The sequence below is a fragment of the Mastacembelus armatus genome, chromosome 7 (assembly GCF_900324485.2).
Source record: "Mastacembelus armatus chromosome 7, fMasArm1.2, whole genome shotgun sequence".
Classification (NCBI taxonomy): domain Eukaryota; kingdom Metazoa; phylum Chordata; class Actinopteri; order Synbranchiformes; family Mastacembelidae; genus Mastacembelus; species Mastacembelus armatus.
In genome coordinates, this window is record NC_046639.1 from 21,352,039 (window position 1) to 21,372,593 (window position 20,555).

The 20,555-nt window shown below is 39.5% G+C and overlaps 1 protein-coding gene across 1 annotated transcript; it reads right to left on the minus strand.

Moving 5' to 3' along the window:
* Positions 1-142: 142 nt before the first annotated feature.
* LOC113145888 (LHFPL tetraspan subfamily member 4 protein-like) lies at positions 143-19,474 on the minus strand. The gene is made up of 4 exons (XM_026333028.1): positions 19,066-19,474; positions 3,638-3,874; positions 2,271-2,287; positions 143-196 (listed from the first exon to the last, which is right to left on the minus strand). The coding sequence occupies exons 1-4, from the start codon at positions 19,472-19,474 to the stop codon at positions 143-145; spliced, it is 717 nt and encodes a 238-aa protein (XP_026188813.1).
* Between the last annotated feature and the right edge of the window lie 1,081 nt (positions 19,475-20,555).

Sequence of the window (20,555 nt, forward strand, 5' to 3'; positions counted from 1 at the left end):
AGAAGAGAAGAGAAGAGAAGAGAAGAGAAGAGAAGAGAAGAGAAGAGAAGAGAAGAGAAGAGAAATGAAGAAAAGAAAAGAAAAGAGAACAGAAGAGAAGAGATCAGAGGAGAAGAGAAGTTGTCTAGTGCCATCGTTGCCCTCAGTGAAGACGCTGCACTCCGTATCGCGGCTCTCTTCTGTCCCGAACCTCAATCTGAAGAAAACAGGACAGAGGATTGAAATCATTCAGAAACCAGGCCAGTGAAATTAAACTTCATGAATACCTACTGAAGACAAAATAGGTTACATTTTAAAAAACAATGCACCAGTGTTATATTTGAATATCAATTTACGAGTGACAGTGGGAACTACTCAGAAAAAACAGCTGAATAGGGTTGTCTGTGGCTGTGCCGGACGTTTGGTATGGCTAAGAAATAAACCAGAGCGATGCCGCAGTTGGAGACATTCATTCATTTATTCATTCATTATCTATACCCACATAGTTCTAATTAGGGTCACAGGGATCTGCTGGAGCCTATCCCAGCTCTCTTTGGTTTGAAGGCACATAGAGACAAACAACCTCACACACTCACACTCACTCAATTTAGAGTCACCAATCAACCTGACATACATGTTTTTGGACTGTGGGAGGAAACCAGAGTACCTGGAGAAAACCCACACAAAAACAGGGAGAACATGCAAACTCCACACACAAAGGGCCCTGTGAGGCAACAGTGCTAACAACTAAGCCACTGTGCAGCCCCAGCTTGGAGACACTAATTTTTTAAACAAAGCCAGTGTTCCAAACTGAGGCTAAAAGTTTAAGTAATGTGGGTGTCAAACAGGCAATCTAATAAAAGGTTGCTCTGGAGTTGCATCACGGGAAGTATAGGATTTGGTGTATTTGGAGCCCTACCCTTACTAGAAGCAACTGTAAATGTCAGGACATCTCAGCCTCTATTGCATCAGGTTTGACCTTTATTTTTTCAACATATCTCTTGCAAGGCCCCCAACTTCAAATGCAATAGGATATCAGCAGAGCAGTGGTTCCCACGGTGGCACTGCAGCATCCCTGTAGTGCTTTAAATCCCTAGAAGATTTTCTTTACTTTTACTGTACATTTTAATAACATTTCAGCACAACCATCAACAAGATGACATTTACACAAATACATTTTATATTACATTTTCCAACATTTCCAAAAGGAATAAATAAGCAACATTAAAATCACTGTGTCAAAAAAGTGCTATTAAATGAGCAATTATGCTGCAGCGAGGACTGGTAATGACAGCTCAAAGGTAATGGTTGTCATAGTAACACAATGTACTTTCTGACTTGTACGCACAGTAAAAAAAAAGCAACAGAAAAACAAACATCAACGCAAGACACGGAAAGATTAGTAAATGTAAACACATCTCAAAGAAGTGCTCAGATGGCTCTGCCCTGAACATATAGATGAGCCTGAGCCGGTCAAAAGAACACAAATCAGAATGCACACTGAAAACTATCAGTAATGCTGGATTATTCTTTTTGTCCCATACCAAGGACATAACATGACAAGAAATTTTCAGGGACATCAAGAGACAAAACACCCATTTTTGACAGTGACAAAGACAGTGAATACCTCAATAGGGTTGGTGGTTCAATCCTTGGCTTAACTAGTTCACATCATGAAGTGAAGACACTAAACCCTAAGTTGCCCCTGGTGGCTGAGCGGAGAGGTGAATGGACAAATAGTGCAAAAGTACTTTAAGAGCACTTGAGTGTAGAAAGGTGCTTTACAAGTATAAGACCATTTACCATTTAAATAACATTTTAAAAAATAGATTGAACTTGTTAGTATACTTTATTTTAGCATTTTCTTAATTTAAGTTCAATATGTATCTTTAAATCTGCACATTAACTGTTTTGATTGAGATTAGGCCTGTGTTGTTCCACTTAAAAATAATTTTATTTTATAAGGACATCATATGAAGGATAGGACTTATGGGTCACAGGCATGACGGTCATTTTAAAAATTCAGATTTTCAATATGGTGCTCTAACATTGTTTTAAACCTTTTGCTATAAAGGTCAAATTGAAGTTACAGGTATTACTGTCACTAAAAATAAGTCACCATACACTATGGTAGAGTCTGAGTGTTGATCTATATCACTCTTAGCAAATGAGCTAATATGACTGGACCTTGCTCTTCCCTGTACAGTGCTCAAAAACTAACAAGGTTTTAGAAAGGAGCACTGTACTGAAACATAATGCACATGAAATGTATAAAGTATAAGAAAACTTACCCTTGACACAGCAAAATCTGCAAGGACAGAAAAGAAAGAGAGGGGCAGAAGTGTTGGTGTATGCACACACTGAGGCAAAACCAAAAAGTGCATATTCATGCAAAACATTAATATCCTTCTATAAGTGTGAGTTAAGCATTTAGGTTATCACTTACTAATCATTTGCTATCATTGTCTAGCTTACACCGCCTTTCATTTTTGTTTATATAATTTCTACAAACTTAAAATGCAGGAAAATTGATCACAATCTATGTTTACTAATAACAACCCTGTTATTTTTCTTATTAGTATTTTATTATTTTTTACTACTCTTTTCCAATGGAAAGTTCTTCACTTTTGTGACTTGGACAACAAACCCTGTTATGTTTACAGGGTGTCACCAATTTGTCAGTTGGCATAAAGCAGCTAAAGCTAAAAAATGATTTTTATGACATGTGTGAGTGAAAAAGGAAAGTTCACACAGCTGATGGAGCATTAGATGCATTAAATGTGTAAAATCACTAAGACTGTCAGCGGGGTTAATCAGATAAGAACAGAGAGACAGAAAGCCTCTGGAATATCTCCAGTTACCATAGAAACAATCATGGAGCTAGACTGTCGGAGAACCAAGACATCTTATGTCACTAGTCTCTCTTTAGCTTTCAGTCTCTTCCTCTCACTCCCCCTCTCTCCTTTACTCTATCTTGCTCTGTCTATACATCCCTAATGCTCTATCAGATTTCTGTCGCTTTTTTCTTTCTGCCTCTCTTTCACCATCCCTCTGTACTTCCTGTGTTTTTGCACATTGTGCTTATGGAGTCAAATCAAACAGATAATGCTAATGCAGGCAGTTTTTTTTAAAATTCTGCATTGTATTTTTTTTACATCTGCCCCTCCACTGCCTTTCCTCCTCTTCCTTTCTATTCATACAGCTGAAACAATGCGATTCAACTGTCCTGATGCAACATCATGCAAACTCTCAGAAACCCTCTGGAGGACTGTCTCCCACTCTTGAATAAAGCACTTTAAGCAGTTTAGCTTGAGCTACTGAGGTAAGGTTGGAGTGTAGTCATGAAGTCACCTGTAGAGGCATTGAGTTACTGCATTACACACTATTCTCTTTCTTCTTTCCTTTATATTTGTTATTGAGATTTATGGTAATTATGCTTTAAAGGCTTCACATGTTCGTTTAGATCTGATAAAGGGAGTAAACAACTGGCAGAACAGCACTTTCACAAATCACATTAACAAAGAAAAGGATGAAACAACACAAACATAAACATCAGAAAATACCTAAACTACTTTTGTAAATGAAAGGGTAAGCAAAAATGTTATATTTAGGCCATTATTCATTTTTAAGCACTGTGCAGGACTATTTCTTTATTCACCTTTATTGTCTGTCTGCAAATCATCAAGATAGAAGTCCGTCTGTCGGTTGCCCAGGACGAAGGCCAGGAAGGAGAGGATGAGGGCGTCCAGGATACCCATGATGGCCAGCATATAGGCCCAGCGTACAGAGCAATCACCAAGGGAGTATTTCCCCGTCTGCTCCCCGCACATGTCTCGAATCACCTCAGCATCCCAACCATCGGGGAAGATCATGCAACCCAGCACCAGGCACACTCCTGAGGGAAGATAAAGAGGGGATCAGAAGCAGGGTTAAAGTGAGAATTGGGATTGTGGAGCAAATTAGAAAATTATATTAAAATAATTTATATATAATGCACATAGTACAATATGCACAAACACACATATATAACACATATATATATGTGTGTTATATATATGTATATGTATATATATATATATGTATATATACATGTGTGTGTGTCTGTGTGTGTTGAAAAGGACCTCTTATTTTGTTTATTTTGCCTGTATGACCTTTGACCTGCTGGTGACGTCACTACCTGTCTCGGCTGACTAATAAAGGCAGGCGCGTTTATTCGAGCAGCGTTAAAACGTGGTGGAAACGCTAAAAATGTTGTTGATAAATCTTGTAAGGAAAAGTCTTGTAAGCGCCACAGACTTTAAGTTGTACTGTGGGTTTGTTGATTTTCGTGGCTGAATGCAGCGCTTTAACGCAACGTGCTAGTTCACTGATTTTAAGCAGGTTTGTTTTTATTTTTTTTTATCTGCTTTAAAGTCCGGTCCTGCTTAGCTCCTCCACTGCACGGGTATGTTGTTGTTGTTGTTGTTGCCTTTGTATTAATAATTTTCATTTCTATAACACGGTGTGTAATTATATCCATGTTAACATTTTAACTTTAATATTGCTCCGTAAAAGGAAATTGTCGCTCAGAAGGTGATGTATTTTATTTTATGGATATTATAATAGATTTTAATGGCTGTCGGCCTGCACAGGAGGTATGCATGTAGAAACCTAGTTATATGCAGTTGCTCTACTAATATAATTTTATTTTTCACAGCCCTGCCCCTGCTGAGAGAATATCTGCCCTCCATATGGTGAGACAGAGGCCATCCTCATCTCTTTCTCCTTCACTGGAAGGTAAAAAAAAAAAAAAGTGAAGTCATTTTGTTACACAATAACCTGCCATAAGGCCTGCTAATCACCTTGCTCATCAATGGTTTGTCTAGTAATTCAACCAGGTCTGGGTGCACATTGACCAATCAGTTTAGTGGGTGGAATGAAAATGGAGAAGGTATTTTCCATAGCTAGCTGGCAGCTTAGCAACACTTTAAGATCTGTCTTTAGTGACATATTTTCAAAGATGAACCATGTGACAAATATATATATGTTTGTGAGCGAATGTGAACTTATGTGCCTGTAGCTTGTTCATCTGAGTGTGCCTAATGATCAGGGGCAGGCAGGATGAGAGTGGCTGAGACCTGTAAGATTTTGAGTCTCACTACACCCTTTAGCACTTTCTGATTAATGCTGATAATATTATTGTAGTTTTACTTGAAAGCTGCTGATATGAACAGAGTTGAGACTGCTGTATGTACAGATGGGTTAATAGTAAAACAGTAGAAGGGTTGAATATATGCGCACATGCCCTGTATACTGTATGTTGTTCACCTTGAAATGATTAAGAAATGGAAGATATTTAAAACACACCGATCACATACCAATGTGTTATATGTGCAATAAGCACATAATACAAAGCCCCCTAAGGAAATGCATATATGCAATTTTTACACAACAAAAATTGTAATCCAGACTTTACACCTCTGCCCATCAAAATGAGCATCACTGGGGTGCTGATTGTGCCAAATTCTTTGCTCACCAGCCCTGTTTAAATAGCAGTCAGCCTGTGCCTCAGGGGCTGTAAGTAAAGCAGTGGGCTCAACTGGGAGATGGGGAATATACATGGCAGGCGTCACACTGAATCTTCATTCAAGACCTGACATGTCTTTTCTACAGGCACCATCACTTGTGATACACATGAAAAGTCAGACAGATTTTGGCCAAGTCTGTGATTATTACACTTCAGTCCAATAAATGTTCAAAACATTTAACACCTGGAACTCAATTGGTGGGCAATTGTGAATATTTTACTTGGTGTGTGTATTGAAAAATGCTTGGCACCATTCAAATACAGTGGCTGAACTGCTGTCTAAAATGAGACGTTCAGTAACACAGAGAGGGTAATGGCATTAGCTGAATCCCTTTTGTTACCACCAAAGTCTCTAAGGTCAGCAACAAATTTAGAGGCACTATTGATACATCATTCTGAGTCATCTGTTGCCGTCTGCACAGATGTCTTTAAAAACATTTCCATTAGCTCATCCAGTAACTGGATAAGATCTTGGGTTCAGAAATAGTAAAGTACATGGTAAGACCACACTGTTTAAACCAAGCTAAACCTTGGCAGAAGCTAAAATTTGTAATGTTCAGTTTCATTTGTTGGCTTTCAATGTGGTATCATATAAAAGGCAAGTGCGTAGGAGAACGTGAGAATTTTTGCATGACAATTTCCTGAAAACAGCACACGAGGTAGATCATGCTGAACACAAAAAAGTAAAAAAAAGATTTTTTATTATTTTGTAGGTTTGATGCCTGACACTGTTTGTGCTGTGTAGCTTGTTGTGATGTGTCAAAAATAAAATTCCGACTATATCCAAGTGCAAGTGAGATGATTTTACTGGCTCTGATCAGAGAATGCGTCTATGAATGTTTTTTTGTGTGCAATTATTGGACAGCTTATAGTAAAGACAGAACATGGCAACAGATGAGGGAGGATGTGAGATTAGTTACCACCTCTCTGTGTAAATCAGAACAGGCAAATATATGAAGCCTTATTTCAAGCTGGGGCTTAGACCATTTCAAAATATGATTGCAGGTATAATGAAAGAATGTAATGAGGAAGAATATGATGATGATAATACAATAAGTAATGAGAGAATAGAGGAGCAATGGAAGTAATCAACATGGGAAATCATCATGTTATTAGCTTCTTTTATGGCCTTTATACAAGATATTAGCATAGAAGAGAGATGATAAAATCATTAACTGAGTAATGAGCATCAGATAACATGTTTTATGGATTTTTGATGAATGTTTCCCTGCATCGCATAAAACTCATCCAGAGTTATTGAGTGTGGGCTTCTTGAAAATGTGGATGTGCAGTCACTTTAAGAATCCATCCATCCATCCATCCATTATCTATACCCACTTATTCCTTAACCAGGGTCACGGGGATCTGCTGGAGCCTACTTTAAGAATCCTGATGGGCAAAATACTTCAGCTTCTTGACAGATTATTAACCGATCTTTTTCTCCAGACATTTGTTTGCTCTGTAATTACACAACTGTGCTCGCCAAAGTTATTCTTAAAATCTTTTAATGGGGCCACATTGCTAAGAATTGATCCAAAGGGACAACAAGTAGGAAGAGCTCTCAGGCATTTAAACAGGTGGAAGACAAACTAGGAGAATTAGACTTAGTTAAAGGGGAAAATAATAGCAAACTACAGTCATATAGAAGTATATTTTTAGAAATCTTGCTGCCTTCTAAGATCTCAACAGTTCTTTCTGTGATGGAGAACTAATGGAAGCACCGAAAAATAGGAAAATAAAACTCAATTTGTAATAAACAGTAGGCTATAACATGATTTTCCCCTCTGTATGTATGTATGTAATTATGTACCTTCTTGTGATGTCTGTGTGGCAGTGTATTTTAGGTCTCCATAACGTGAACCTGTATATATGTTTTAAATGTCCTCTAGGAACTTGCCTCCTCACTGAAAATTCATGGTTAAAGATGTATTTGTACATGGACAGAACGCTCCCAATCAGCTTCTGTGCAAGCCCTGTGATTACCCATAACACCCCTCTCTGCATAGATCCTCAGATAAGTGCATCTTTGTAGAAGTATAATTTCAAGCCTTATGAGTCATTTTGAGATCTGCAGTGATATTTCTGAGATTTAAAAAGTGATTCAGTAGATCAAACATTCTGAAAAAGACTGAAGCAGATTGGAGAAAAAAAATATTTCTTTGTGTACTGGATGGCAGTATGACCATGATGAGTGCTGTGATCTGTGAGCCCTCTCCTGTGCCAGCCCTTCTCCTCCATCTTAAATTCAAGTGTTTAAGTGGGCACCAGCAGGCTAAAAATTAACCCTCACCTTCTCACAACCCAAGAAACAGCCTTTGAAGTTGTTGGGAGTTTTCCTCTTCCTTCCTCCCATCCAGTCTCCCTAGACACTGCATTCTGAACTTGGAAGGGAGGAACTTCAAAGGTGGCAAGCAGAGGGCTTGAACAGAGAGGGAGGATGGGAGGCAGCGAAGACAGAGAGCAGAGGAACGAAAGGGAAAAGTCGTATGAAGAAGGAGAGAGTAGGATGGGTACTGCTGCTCCACTCCATTATGTCATTTTCTTACCTCAGTTCATCACTCCTTGTGATTTCTTTTCATCACAGCACTAACAGCCCTTTAGCTGTTAGAAACAAAGCATCAAAGCATATCAAGCTCATAAAAACATTTGGAAATTTGTTACCAAGAATAATAATGTGATCTAACTAGTTAAAATTACAGAGAACTGATTTATTAATAGCACACTAAAGATATTTATAGACTTATTGCATAACATTTTTGTCAGACTTCCTTATCCACATGTCCACACACATCCTTTTTTCATTCAAATCATACAGCCAAAATGATTATATAAGATCTCTAAAAATACCCACAGTGTGCTATATATAAGTGTGTGTGGATGGGAGTAGGTCCAAGCTCCGGTCTTCCTCCTTAGCAGCTTGACTCTGTCTGCTGGGTACATGCCCCAGACACCATCCAACACTGTCATGTGCTCCGACAGTTACATTATGATGGTACATACTCTGGACATAAGATTTCTATCATGTGTCACATACGAATTAAGTATGTGTTCAAATTACTATTTATTGCTTTGGAAGGCACAGTCAAATTATGGCAACCTCTTGAATTTTCAACCTTATTTAAGCTCATATTAATATTTTATGTCTTATATGAATTCAATTAGACATTAGAAATGAGTGTTTTCTGTGGAGAACCATAAGGCCTTCTGTGATTTTATAAAGATCCCAGGCCTTTTGAAAGGTTTGACTGTTTCCTGAACTCATCCCAGAAGTCTAAAAGCTAACACTGATGCATTTATAACCCAATTATGACCTTCTATATGCAGCTCAAACCACTCCTTGTGGAAGTGAACTCATAGCAGTTTGAAGTCCAACAGAGAAGCTGAGTGGAAAGGTGTGACCATAATGGCATTAAGGGATCACTGCATCCAATCTCTAATGTAATAAAATCTGTTAGAGGTCTGCCCTTCACTCTGCGACTGTGTCTAGACCCTGGCCTGCTCTCCTCCATCTATTTAATGCACAGCTGCTTTGCCAATATGAAGAGCATGTACTGGAGCTTGGATCTAGTCTGTTGTGTGTGGAGCTTTATACTTTGTTGGTGAGAATATTTTGGGAAAGTGACGACACCTTCAAAGCTCTGTCTGACGATTAACACTTGGTTTTAGGATTATTGTTAGAATTAGGTTAAGGTTAGGGTGTCTTCAAGGATAGAAGTACAAACATTTGTGTTTGTATTACTGATGGAGCAGTTTACAAGATGTTTCTGCCTCCAGTATTCGCTGCCTTGGGAATATAGGCTTGACAATATCGCTATGGTGATCTCAAGCCTATATTCATATCATCTCTATTTTTATTCATACATTTACACAATTTACAATAGTTGGCTATTCCTAAGATGTTAAATGTGGTACCTTTGCTAAATTTATTTTTTGGGGATTTTAAACCCAGCACCCTAGTCACCCACCCCTTCACTTTTTCTTTGTATTTGGGTAAATCCCATTTTCACTAATGTTTCTCCCTCTTGAATCTTGGTTCTGCTCACATAAGATGCAAGGGAAAGAAACAAGGACAGAGGAACTGGGAAACATGTCTTAAGAGATATGAGATGTTCTTTCCCCCTGAGCCTTAATGTGGGACATCCAATCACAAACTGATTTCCAATAAAGGGGTGTGTCAATCTATAGCAGATTTCCACAAAGGATGCACTTGTATCCTCAATTTTAATCTTCTCCAGGCAGCCACCTCGCTCCTCGGAGCAAAAACAAGTTTTGGAATGTCCATCACAGCAGACCAGAATAACTTCTTGATCAACTGAGGAGCAAGGAACAATAAAATAAGGGAATTGAGATTCAGATTTAATGGTGTTCCTCACTCATCCCTGTGTCCTTCATTGGCTGAGGAGGAAGTTGTTGGCACGCGTCCTGAATCTTTAAGAACGATTGGTAGGCCTACAGTGATTTGCCCATAACCTCTGTGTCACTGGACAAGTCCGAGCATCATTTTTCACTGAGCCATGTGAAACAGCTTTGTGAAATACCGAGGGATCAGTGAGAAGTCCCCTTTGGCAGTCCATCTAATTTATAATTAGAGGAACAGTATCTCACTGAACCAGGCACAGATACTGAAATTACACTTTGCTAAACCTTACCACACTGGATTTTAGTGTTGCTTTTTCAGCTTTTTATCACTGTCTGTCTTATTTGTGGTTTTAACTTAGAGATGGAAGAGAGAGAAAAGCTGTGAACATTTACAGGATTGATTTGAATTAAATAGCTGCTTTTGTGCCAACGAACAAAAAAGTTCAATTTTTGATAAATAAAATTCACGTAAGGCTAACATCACACTTAGTATCTAATGGTTTTGTGCAATACTGTGTATTATGCAGTATATGTATATCCCTTTGGGTGATACTGGAAATCATTACATTCAGTGAAAATCTTCAATACTTCAGTATAATATATGCCAGGCACAGTTTTGTAACATTGGAACACAGGGTTAGTAAGGAACTTAGAAAGGCCAAGACTAATTTATTTAACATTGTTAATGAAGCTCCAGGTAACACCAAATTAATCTGGACAGAAATTTTTAAAAACTCACAGGGGAAGATTACAAATCAAGAAAACAACTAGAAGTCAAAATAGACAGAAAACAATTAGGAGACTGCTCCCCAAACTGTAGAAGCCTTTAATAGCTTTTTTTTTTTTTATGGGTCCTGGTACTTTTTCCCAAGCCAGTCCAGAAGGTGTCCACAACAAGGTCTTTGATATCACTGCAATTTCTCAAAGTAATGTGATAATCACCTCCCAGGAACATTAGACATTCCCATGTTCTTTTTTTTTTTCCAAGAAATTAACTTGTCTGTCTCATTCTGCTTTTCCAGTAGTGTTTAAAATCAGCAATCAGAAACTTATTTGTAACTTCTGACCTATCAGTATTCTTCCTGATACCTAAGGTGGCTGAAAAATAGATGTCTGGGCATTTATTTTTCCATCTGAACAGCAGCCCATTATTTCTGTTTCCAGTGCACTTTGATTCAGAGCTAAGCACTCTGAGACAAAGTAGAGGAAAATAAGACAGTAAACAGCATTCACTGTCAATTTCATTGGGACATGCCTCAATATGACCTCTCCAGTCCTGCTTCCAAATGTATGTGAAGAAAACTAGGCTATAAAAACGGCTATCCTTTTGAAATAAAAGTGTCATTAACTGTTAGACATTAATGAGAAGGATGTGTTTTGTGTAGTAGAGAAATGTGCATTTTTCCCCAGATTATGCATCTTATCAGCAAGCTTAAAGCATCCTCTCTCATACACACACAGGGTGACAATACTGCGAAGGGTCAGAGAATCCATTATTCAGCTGTTAGGATATTTTTAGAAACACCCTTGTGACTTTGGAATTATTTATTAATCGGCTGATAATTAAAACATGTACATTTGGTTGGAAAAACTGGCCAGAAATCTCACAGAGCGAAAGTGAGGGGGAGTGGAGGGGGTATCCCCCCAGGGAAACTCTTCTTTCTCATTCTTCCCCCTTCTTCTATATTTATCTCAACCACTGCAGCATCTATTTAGCTCCTACTGGAAGCACATGCATGTGGGCACATTTATCTTTATTCGTGCACTGGCATTGCCCTACAAATAAAGCTATAGACCTACACCCACACACACACCAACACGCACACTGTCTTTGCACATTTAGGAGTGCAGCAAAGAAAAAACACACCACGCTGGCTCTATAGAAACAAGAGAAAATGTTCTCATTAATTCAGCTCTCACACCATCGTAACATACATTGGCCTATGTACTTATGTGAACCGACGTGTGTGGCCACCAAGACACACACAGGAGCTGGAGCACATTGTCAGCATACACTCACATTCATTCACTTTAACTCACTCTCGTTGCATCTCTTCACACATTGTTCTACACACTGTAACTCTTGTCGCTGTGTTACGATATATACTTCTCACTGCTTCTAAGAACAAAAGTGGACAAGAAACAAACAACACTTCTGTCTGTGTATGTAGGTGGAAATAAGGGAGAGCTATAAATAATAAAGGGAAAAAAATGGTGTGTGCTCACTAGGAAAGTGCTGCATTGGTTGTTCATGTAACAGATGTGACATTTTTAATTGATGCACCAGTATTATGGTCAGCCAGTGCTGGTCTGATTTTGAATGTCTCTTTTTGTTGTGTACCAGTCTGACACTGGCATTGGCAGTAAATCCTATCAGTGAGAGAGACCATTCTGATTGGCTGTTCAGCGTAGCAGATTGGTTTAGTGGCCATGATTTCACTCATTTGTCCATTTGTGGTCTTTTTCCTTTCCTCCACAACATTAAGACCAAGGGCTGACAACGCCAGTGTTATCTGATTAAAAGCAGCTATAGACCATCTGTGGTGAGTGAGATTGCTGTGAAATTGGTCAGCAAATGTGGCTTTGTTTGCAGTTTGCATATTTGTAGTATAGACCTTGCACCCTTATAAATGACAGACTACCATAACCTGGTGGTTTTACAGAATGTACTTGCTAGTTTGCTGTCGACTGAAGTTTGGGTGAGTTTTTCAAGTGTCAGTTTTTGGTATTAATGAAGATGGCATTTGGTGACGCTACAGGACATCTCGCATGTAGATTTTATAACAGTTGATAAACAAGTGTGTTCAATAATAAAAGTGTCACTTGTAGTGACAGACCCACACAAAATTATTTCCCACAGTCCTTTAGTACATTGATTTGGATTTTTGGCCCACAACATATCTCGCATCAATCCTGTTTCTGCCAGCAGTAGACAGTTGTTTTTCAAGAAAACGCTCAGATAAAACCAGTGTAAAATACCTGCCCTCCATAAAGTGGCAGAAAGGCGAAGTTAGCAACTACCGGGTGAACAAAGTGGAACATTTAGCAGCTAAAGAGCCATTATATCTTTCTCAGTAGATGGTGGTGACCTAAATTAGAGCTAAAAGAAATGTGATTGAGTTACAGCTCCTAGAAACATGATACCAAATGCTTGCTCACCTTGCACTGTGTAAGGCTGATGTATAAATAGGCAGTTTTATAAGACAATGTGCTTGTAGCTTGTTCCACCCCTTTTTAAAGTCCTAAAAATCCATTACAGCTTTAATCCAACAGTGTAATGTACATTAATTGTCCAGTAGCTCCACCCATTAAGATCACAGGTTTACTGTGTCTCAGAGCAGTTCTGCCTTTCCTGCCTTTCAATAAATTAATCCATTGAATTCTACATGTTGCACATTCCCATGATAATGAGTTGGATTTCTGCTCCTGTTTTCTAGAAGCCAATATACCCAAATAGGATGTATGTGTCACCACCTGCAAACATCTGACTCCCGTTCAAACCTTGTGTAGATATTGCATGTTCTTCCCTTGTCTGCCTGGGTTTTCTCCAGCTTCCTACCACAGTCCAAGGACCTCCAGTTTACTGTTAGGTTAGTTGGTGACTCTAAATTACCTGTAGGTGTGAATGTGAATGTTTGTCTGTTTCTGTGTCAGCCCTGTGATAGACTGGTGATCTGTATAGGGTATAGCCCACCTCTTGCCCAGTGTCAGCTAAGTTTAGCACAAAACCCTGGATGTTCCAGAATAAGCAGTAGCTGATGGATGGATGGTAACAAACATTCCAATCCATCTTCTCATCTTATCCCATCTTTTTAGTTTTGCATTCACAAACTCCAGGTCAAAGTCTATTTCAATGTTTTTACTTTTGCACCATTACACAATCTCACACACACATACACATTAAGACTGAACAATTGCTGACAGGCTGTTTTTTCCAGGACAGCTTCCCTCCTGTGCCATGGCACATGTCTTGCTAAGATTTTGCTAAAGACAGGGTCAGATGTGAAGGAAGGATGGAGGCATGATCTGATGGCAGGAAAGACAGAGGAAGTCAAGCCGACATGGCTGGTGAGCTTCTTAGCTTTCCTATATGGGAGGGATGGAAGAGCACAGTAAAAGGAGGAGAAAGATTAAATGGATATAAGAAAGAGGAGATGCAGTAGAGGAAGTTGAGGGATGAGGAAAGGGGAACAACATAAGGAAAGAAAACAGACCTTGGTCACTGGGAAGGGAAAACAAAATCTAACCTTGCCTGAATTTCCTCAGCACCCCTGTACTACAGTCATCTTTGTTTATAAAAGGTAAATTAAAACTGAAGTACCAACATTTTTCCCAGGAGTGTTTTGCACTAAATTAATCTAAATCTAGGCAAAGGTGTGAACAATGCCGCTCTTTAGACTTTTGCTTTTGGGAAACCTATCTCTCGTCTTGTTCCTTTCATGTGAGGAAAAATCTGCTTTGTCTTTATTCTGTAGAGGGTAAAAACACCCCATTATTCACTTTTTCAGTGAGGTGTGACATAACTAGGGGATGGTAGGAGGAAAGAGGTAGGAGGCAGCTGTTGATTCACAAATAGTCCAAACCCTTAGCAACTTTACACTGATTTGTTACCCATGTTCAAACCTACTTATTGTAAACTGTTGATCTGTAGTATCCCTTGTTGTTGCTGTATCTCTTAACTTCTGATCCATGAATCACAGAGCAAGGTCAGAATAGTCTGAGTCTCTGTGTCTCTGACTTCAGAAATCATTAAACTGTGAATGGGGTTTGTAATGTCATATGGAATTAGACACGGACAGCAGCAGGAAAATCATAACAGTCTATAAGGTGTTTGCATTTAAAATTTTACTCAGCAAAGTAAGGGCTACACTATGTTAGAAAACAGCCAGTTCATTCAGTGTCACATCAGAAGGCAAAACTGTTTAAAGCTGAATGGCCCAAAAAGTGAGTAGATTAAAAAATGGTACAGTAAATATAATTTTTCTTTCCTGTTGTCAGCCTCTGGTGTTTATAATCACCCACACTGTCAGAAATCCTATTGGCTACAGAAAGAGTATACACCAGGTGATAAGCAGTTCTGAAAGTCTGTTAGCATTGTAAACTACCTATTTCTTAGATGTCCCATTTTCATCCCAGGATAGACACATTGATGAGTCCTAACATAATTGATATAGAAGTGGAATTAATTCTATTGAATTATTTTAAAGATCTTGTTTGCTCTTTATGTAATCTTGCTTCATGATACAGGCCTTAACTTTAGCACTGCATGTTTTTGTAATAAGTGTAATACATAATCCATGTAAAAACATGAGGTATTTTGGCTCTTAATTTTTCTTTCATTTTTTGACTTGGGTTTACTTGCCTGATGTCCCACAGCTTTGCCAGTGCATAATTTAGTGGAAAACCTTTATGCAGGTCTCCTATTGGTAAATACACCTTCTCTTCGTTGCCAGGAGTTATGAGTGGCACCTTATAGTCCTTTTAAGTGCATTGACCTTATTCACGTTTGTCAGTTCAGTATACATAGAGGCCAGCTTTGGCCCATTTTCATCCTTTAGATGCCAAGACATGCTGTGTCACTGCTCCGCCAAGAGGGTTGCAACCCACTGTTTTGGCCTTGGTACCTTTTCTTTGCTCTCATCCTATTTTAAACCCTTACTAAACCAGTAAGTCCCATTTGCTCACAATAGTCATTATTTCCTGGTGCAGTTGTTGCAGATGGTTGAGCCACTTGCACAGAATGTGACACCTGGCAGATTGTTGTCCTGTGTGGACAAACTTTACTACAGTGTTACCTGACAAGAGAGTGAACATTGGGTGTACAATTTTTTTGTTTTACATTAGTGTTACTGTAGCACATACTAGGCAAGTATCACAATCATGGCACAAACTGCTCACTAATTGACACTTTGGCCTATTTGGCCTAAATCTAGGCCACCAATGGTTCAAATTGGCCCTTACTGTATTTACTTTGGTACAGTCTGGCACTGCAGTGCCAGGAGACCTGCTGCTACGCCCAGCATTGCAAAGTGGTTGATTAAATGATTATCTTCAAGGTGCTGAACACCATTAGGCTGTCTGCCAAGCCTATTAAACAACTTACCTCCACCATACATCATAAGCGTCCACTGGAAGGACAGTAAAACCTTCTAAAGTTCCACAAACTCTGGCATGTGCTCACAAACTAGATAAATCGCAAGTATATATGTCATTTAAAAATAAATCAGTTATAGTCAGCACTGAAAACATATGTGGCAGACCAAAAATATCCAACACAAAAAGTCATGCTTTCACTTTTCTGAAATTGTACATATAAAGAGAAAACATTGGCATAAGTTTAAAATATAAAATCTTTTTGCAAGAATTTTTTCATGCATGATGGTTATGACTCAAAGATTTTTGTCAGCCGACTCATATATCAACAGCTAATCTGAACTTCTAGAAAATTGTTAAAATCAAAATATCGCTGTAGATAAAACCACTGATAAAATATGCGTCATACAGGCTTCAGCTTTCTACTTGTACAGAGCTGGACCGCTAACCTCTGCAGCTAGATGGAGATAGATGTTAGGAGTATGGGGTATGGACAGCTAAATATGGAGTCATCACATTCACAGTGATTTTTGTGGAGCAATGCAACTTTTCTCATCATGTATGCTTCATCATTATCTTTATGTATATGTTTGTCCTTATTTGGTGGGAAAGATAGTAGTGTACTAGTGTAGTTTAGTCAAATGTTGCAGATTTATACTCCTCTTTATAGTACCAATGGTGCAGAGTAACTAAGTACATTTAGCTAAGTACTGCACTATATGAAAGTTCATTTTAAAGTACTTGTACTTTTCTATATTTAGCAGGAAATAATGTACTTTTCCAGTATTACCTATATTCTCTATGGGTCTAAGCAACCAATCCAACCATGTTGAGGAATGTTGCCTGTACTTGCAACTCAGAATGTTTTCCTTATTTTTACATTTTACATTTTTTCCTTAAGTGAATTATCCAAATCCTCTTCGTACCAGTGGTGTACGTGATTAATGGTTTGTAGGCCTGAGTTCAATTCCTGTTACATCATGAAAATTTAAATAAAGAGAGTAAAATCTGTACCTCTGCTATTCTATCTGATTCATGCTGATTGTGGAGCACCAAACCCTTTCAACACACTCGGCAGAACGGAGGACAGAGTGGGCAGATGAGGATGAGGAAAAGAACAATGCAGAAGGAAAAAAAGTGCTGATCTCTTTTTTGCTTTCCATTTCTCCCTCCCTCTCATTCGGTATGCTGACTGTTTCTGTACAGAAAACTGACTCCCACGCTATGCTGCTTGGCCTATTTATCACATTGATCAGCTTATAAAGAAGTCAGATATACACAGAAGGCTCGCTAGGAATGTGTGCATGAGAGAGGTCATGATTTTTTTTTTTTTTTTCCTCCTTATGAGAGACATAGTGTTCCAATTGGTCAAAGGTTAGGTGTTGCTAACTTGGTCATTTTACTCATTTATCCTTGTGACAGCTGATCATTATATGTGCAATTGTTATTTTAACCCTTTTCTTGCAAAACTGTGTTTTATTTTGTTGCAACAAGATGAGCACATGCCCTGGAAACCAGCAGCAAATTGAAAAACACAGTAGCAATAAATTTAGTAGCATTCATGAATATGGAGTTGAAACAATTGGTTGATTAATGGATTAGTTGATAACCTGTAGCTGAGTTGAGTAACATCTTGTACAGCATGAATATTTGCACTTTTATTCCCTTTTCTGTAGGAGATGTTCGGCTTTTGGTCAACCAAAACAAGACATTTAAAGATGTCTCTGAGTTTGTGATGGTCATGTTTGGTATTTGCTGACAATCTATATCCCAAACAAATAATCAAACATAATGTGCAGATGAATCAATAATCTAAAGTAATGGTAGTTTCACCCCTGCAGGGAGGCATAAGATTTAAAGATGAACTTATAATGATCAAATGAAGCTTAGTGTGGTCTGCTTAATTTATGGATTCTGGTGCTTTTAATTGCAAACTTTTCTCTGTGAGTTCTCACAAAATCCCAGCTCTCCAACACTTCACCTTCGCCACAAGGGAACATGCTCAGATCCAACGGGAACCATCCAATCGTTTATAAGTGTTACAAATCTCCGTTTCATCAGTACTGAATCCTTTCAGCAGACCGTGAAGGTAGCACTACTCAGTATGTCCCATTTGTTCAAACCACAATCTACCCACAAGCACAGGAGACAAAACATCACTTTCCCGAAAACAGTAATCCAATCGACCTGGAATCATCCCTCAAAATAGCAATACGGCCTGATGTGAGCCCCCAGCCGCAGGAATTCTTATCTCCAGTGCACCGTACACCTCGCTACACCGCGTCTTATGAGTTGAAATGGATGGATGAATAAATGACATTTGCATTTCATCAGCGTGCAGCTATGATCCTGCTGCTGCTTTCTTTACAGATGCAGTGGTGTATCCTGGGAATATCAATGGTAAGAGGGGAGCTCCGGCTGTTACTGCTTTCACTGTTTCAGTAGTCGCTAAAAAGTATTCAGTCCTGATGTTGGAATGGAAAATCTGCGCATCGGGCCTGATTCACTGTGACAGGATATGGCCTGTACCTCTTAAACTGTAGTGTGTGGACTTAAGAAGACAACAAAACAAAACACACACACACACACACATACACACCTTCCACCTTATTTCTACCCAGGCGAGAAATCAAATGACATTCCGGTGATATTTCTAAGAGCGTGGTCTACTGATCCCACACTGACCGAGCAAACCCATACAGATCTTTGACGTGTCACTACAATGCAATACGTGACTTCTCAGGAAAACGTTGCATCTTTCATCGTATTTTCAGGCACTTGAAAATGTAATAGCCATTTTTTTTCTTGCTGAGATGGAAATAATATCCTACACGGTAATGCAGATAAATGTAGAAGTGAATAAATTGTATAATCAGGATCCATTAAGAAAGAAGATTGCTTACATTAAAATATGTGTATAAGCCTGCCCACAGCGACGCTCTGACAGCAGGTTTCCCACTACAGGGTAGCTATTCCTGCACATAGAACAGGGTGGTCTAGAGCTTTGTGTGGGCTTTAATTACAAAAAAAAAACATATTCTAATACTCTACATTTGTAAAGTGCCTACCGCACAGCAGCTGCATCCAGGCGCAGGTCTTGTAAACGGTGGAGGTGTTGCAGAAGAAGAAGAGCGCCATGCAGGCGATGCAGCTGAGGATCAGCACCATGGACAGCAGCACGAACACCGAGGCAGCCTTGAAGGCTCCGGACGGGATGGAGCTGAAGTCAGAGAAGCTGCCCACGCAGGTGAGCTCCCGGCTAGGCGACGGCCCGGTGCCCACGCAGTAGTGGAAAAGACCGAAGTAGCCGGCCTGCGGCGTGTTAACGCTGTCGCCGATCCAGTAGGGCTGGATGAACACCACCACGTTGACGATGGCGAAGCAGATGGTGAAGATGGCCCACAGCACCCCGATGGCCCGGGAGTTGCGCATATAATTGTCATGGTAGATCTTGGAGGCTTCTTGGGAAGGCAACATGTTTGGTGTGGTTTTTTTTTGTTTTTTTTTTTTTGTTTGTTTGTTTGTTTTTTCCTCCTTGTATCTCGCTTTCCACCCACGTCCTCCTCTTCTTTAGACTCTTAAGAGCAAATGTAAACCTGTCAAAATCCCAGACAGCTTGACACCCCTCACTATTTAGAGCCTGTATTCTTTCGCTCTCTGTGTCAAAACTCTCCTGCGCTAAAATACTTCCTGCTTTGGCAATTCCTTCTGTGGCTGTTCAAGGCTGTTGAATGGGCCTACATGACCACACGGTGAAAATGTAACCTGTAAATATGTGTATGACCTCACAAGGCTAAACATTGGAAAAATGAATGGGGGCGAATGCTACATCGAAGCAATACAAAATCATAACCTACCTATGCCACTAATGAATAATTTACCAAGACCAGTGATTCAACATTGCTGTCTAAGGCTCGTTTCCTTGGGGCTACACCATGAATGATAAAAAAAAATCCATCAAAATAGGATTTGCTTTATTTCACAGTCGTCGGGTGGAGGGGGTTAAAGCTGACTTTCCTCGTCATCCATCAGTGCAGAGCTCTCTTCAGGATGTCCTTTATTACCATCCACCTGGAGATGAGATGCGTCTTGTTTGCCTGTAACGCCAGCAGTGGACCCCGTTTTTACCTTCCGAGGCATCCGGGGGTGCTCCCCTTCCTCTGCTCGCCTTCAGTGTCCGCGCAGCATGTGGATATGAAACACAATGGAATTTTTAAAAATCGAGAACAGGTTTCAACACGAGCCCTCTGTCAAATTTCAACAGTTCTTTCTGGTAAATCCGACATCCTCCACCGCCTCGACTCCATTATCATCATGGTTTTGTCGTAGCCTTTATCCAGTATGTCTCCTCTCCCTCCCTCTCCCTTTCTCCGTCCTCCTCCCGTTTCTCTGCGCGCCCCCCGGAAGATGCTGATGTTATACTGATGACAGCAATGGAGCGCGTTCACATACGCGGGCACAGCAGCAGCAGCGGAAATTTGCATCAAAGCGCGTGGCCGCCTCTGTTCATCTTGAATTTGAAATTCGACCAAACAAATATCCAATTGCGTTTGGATGA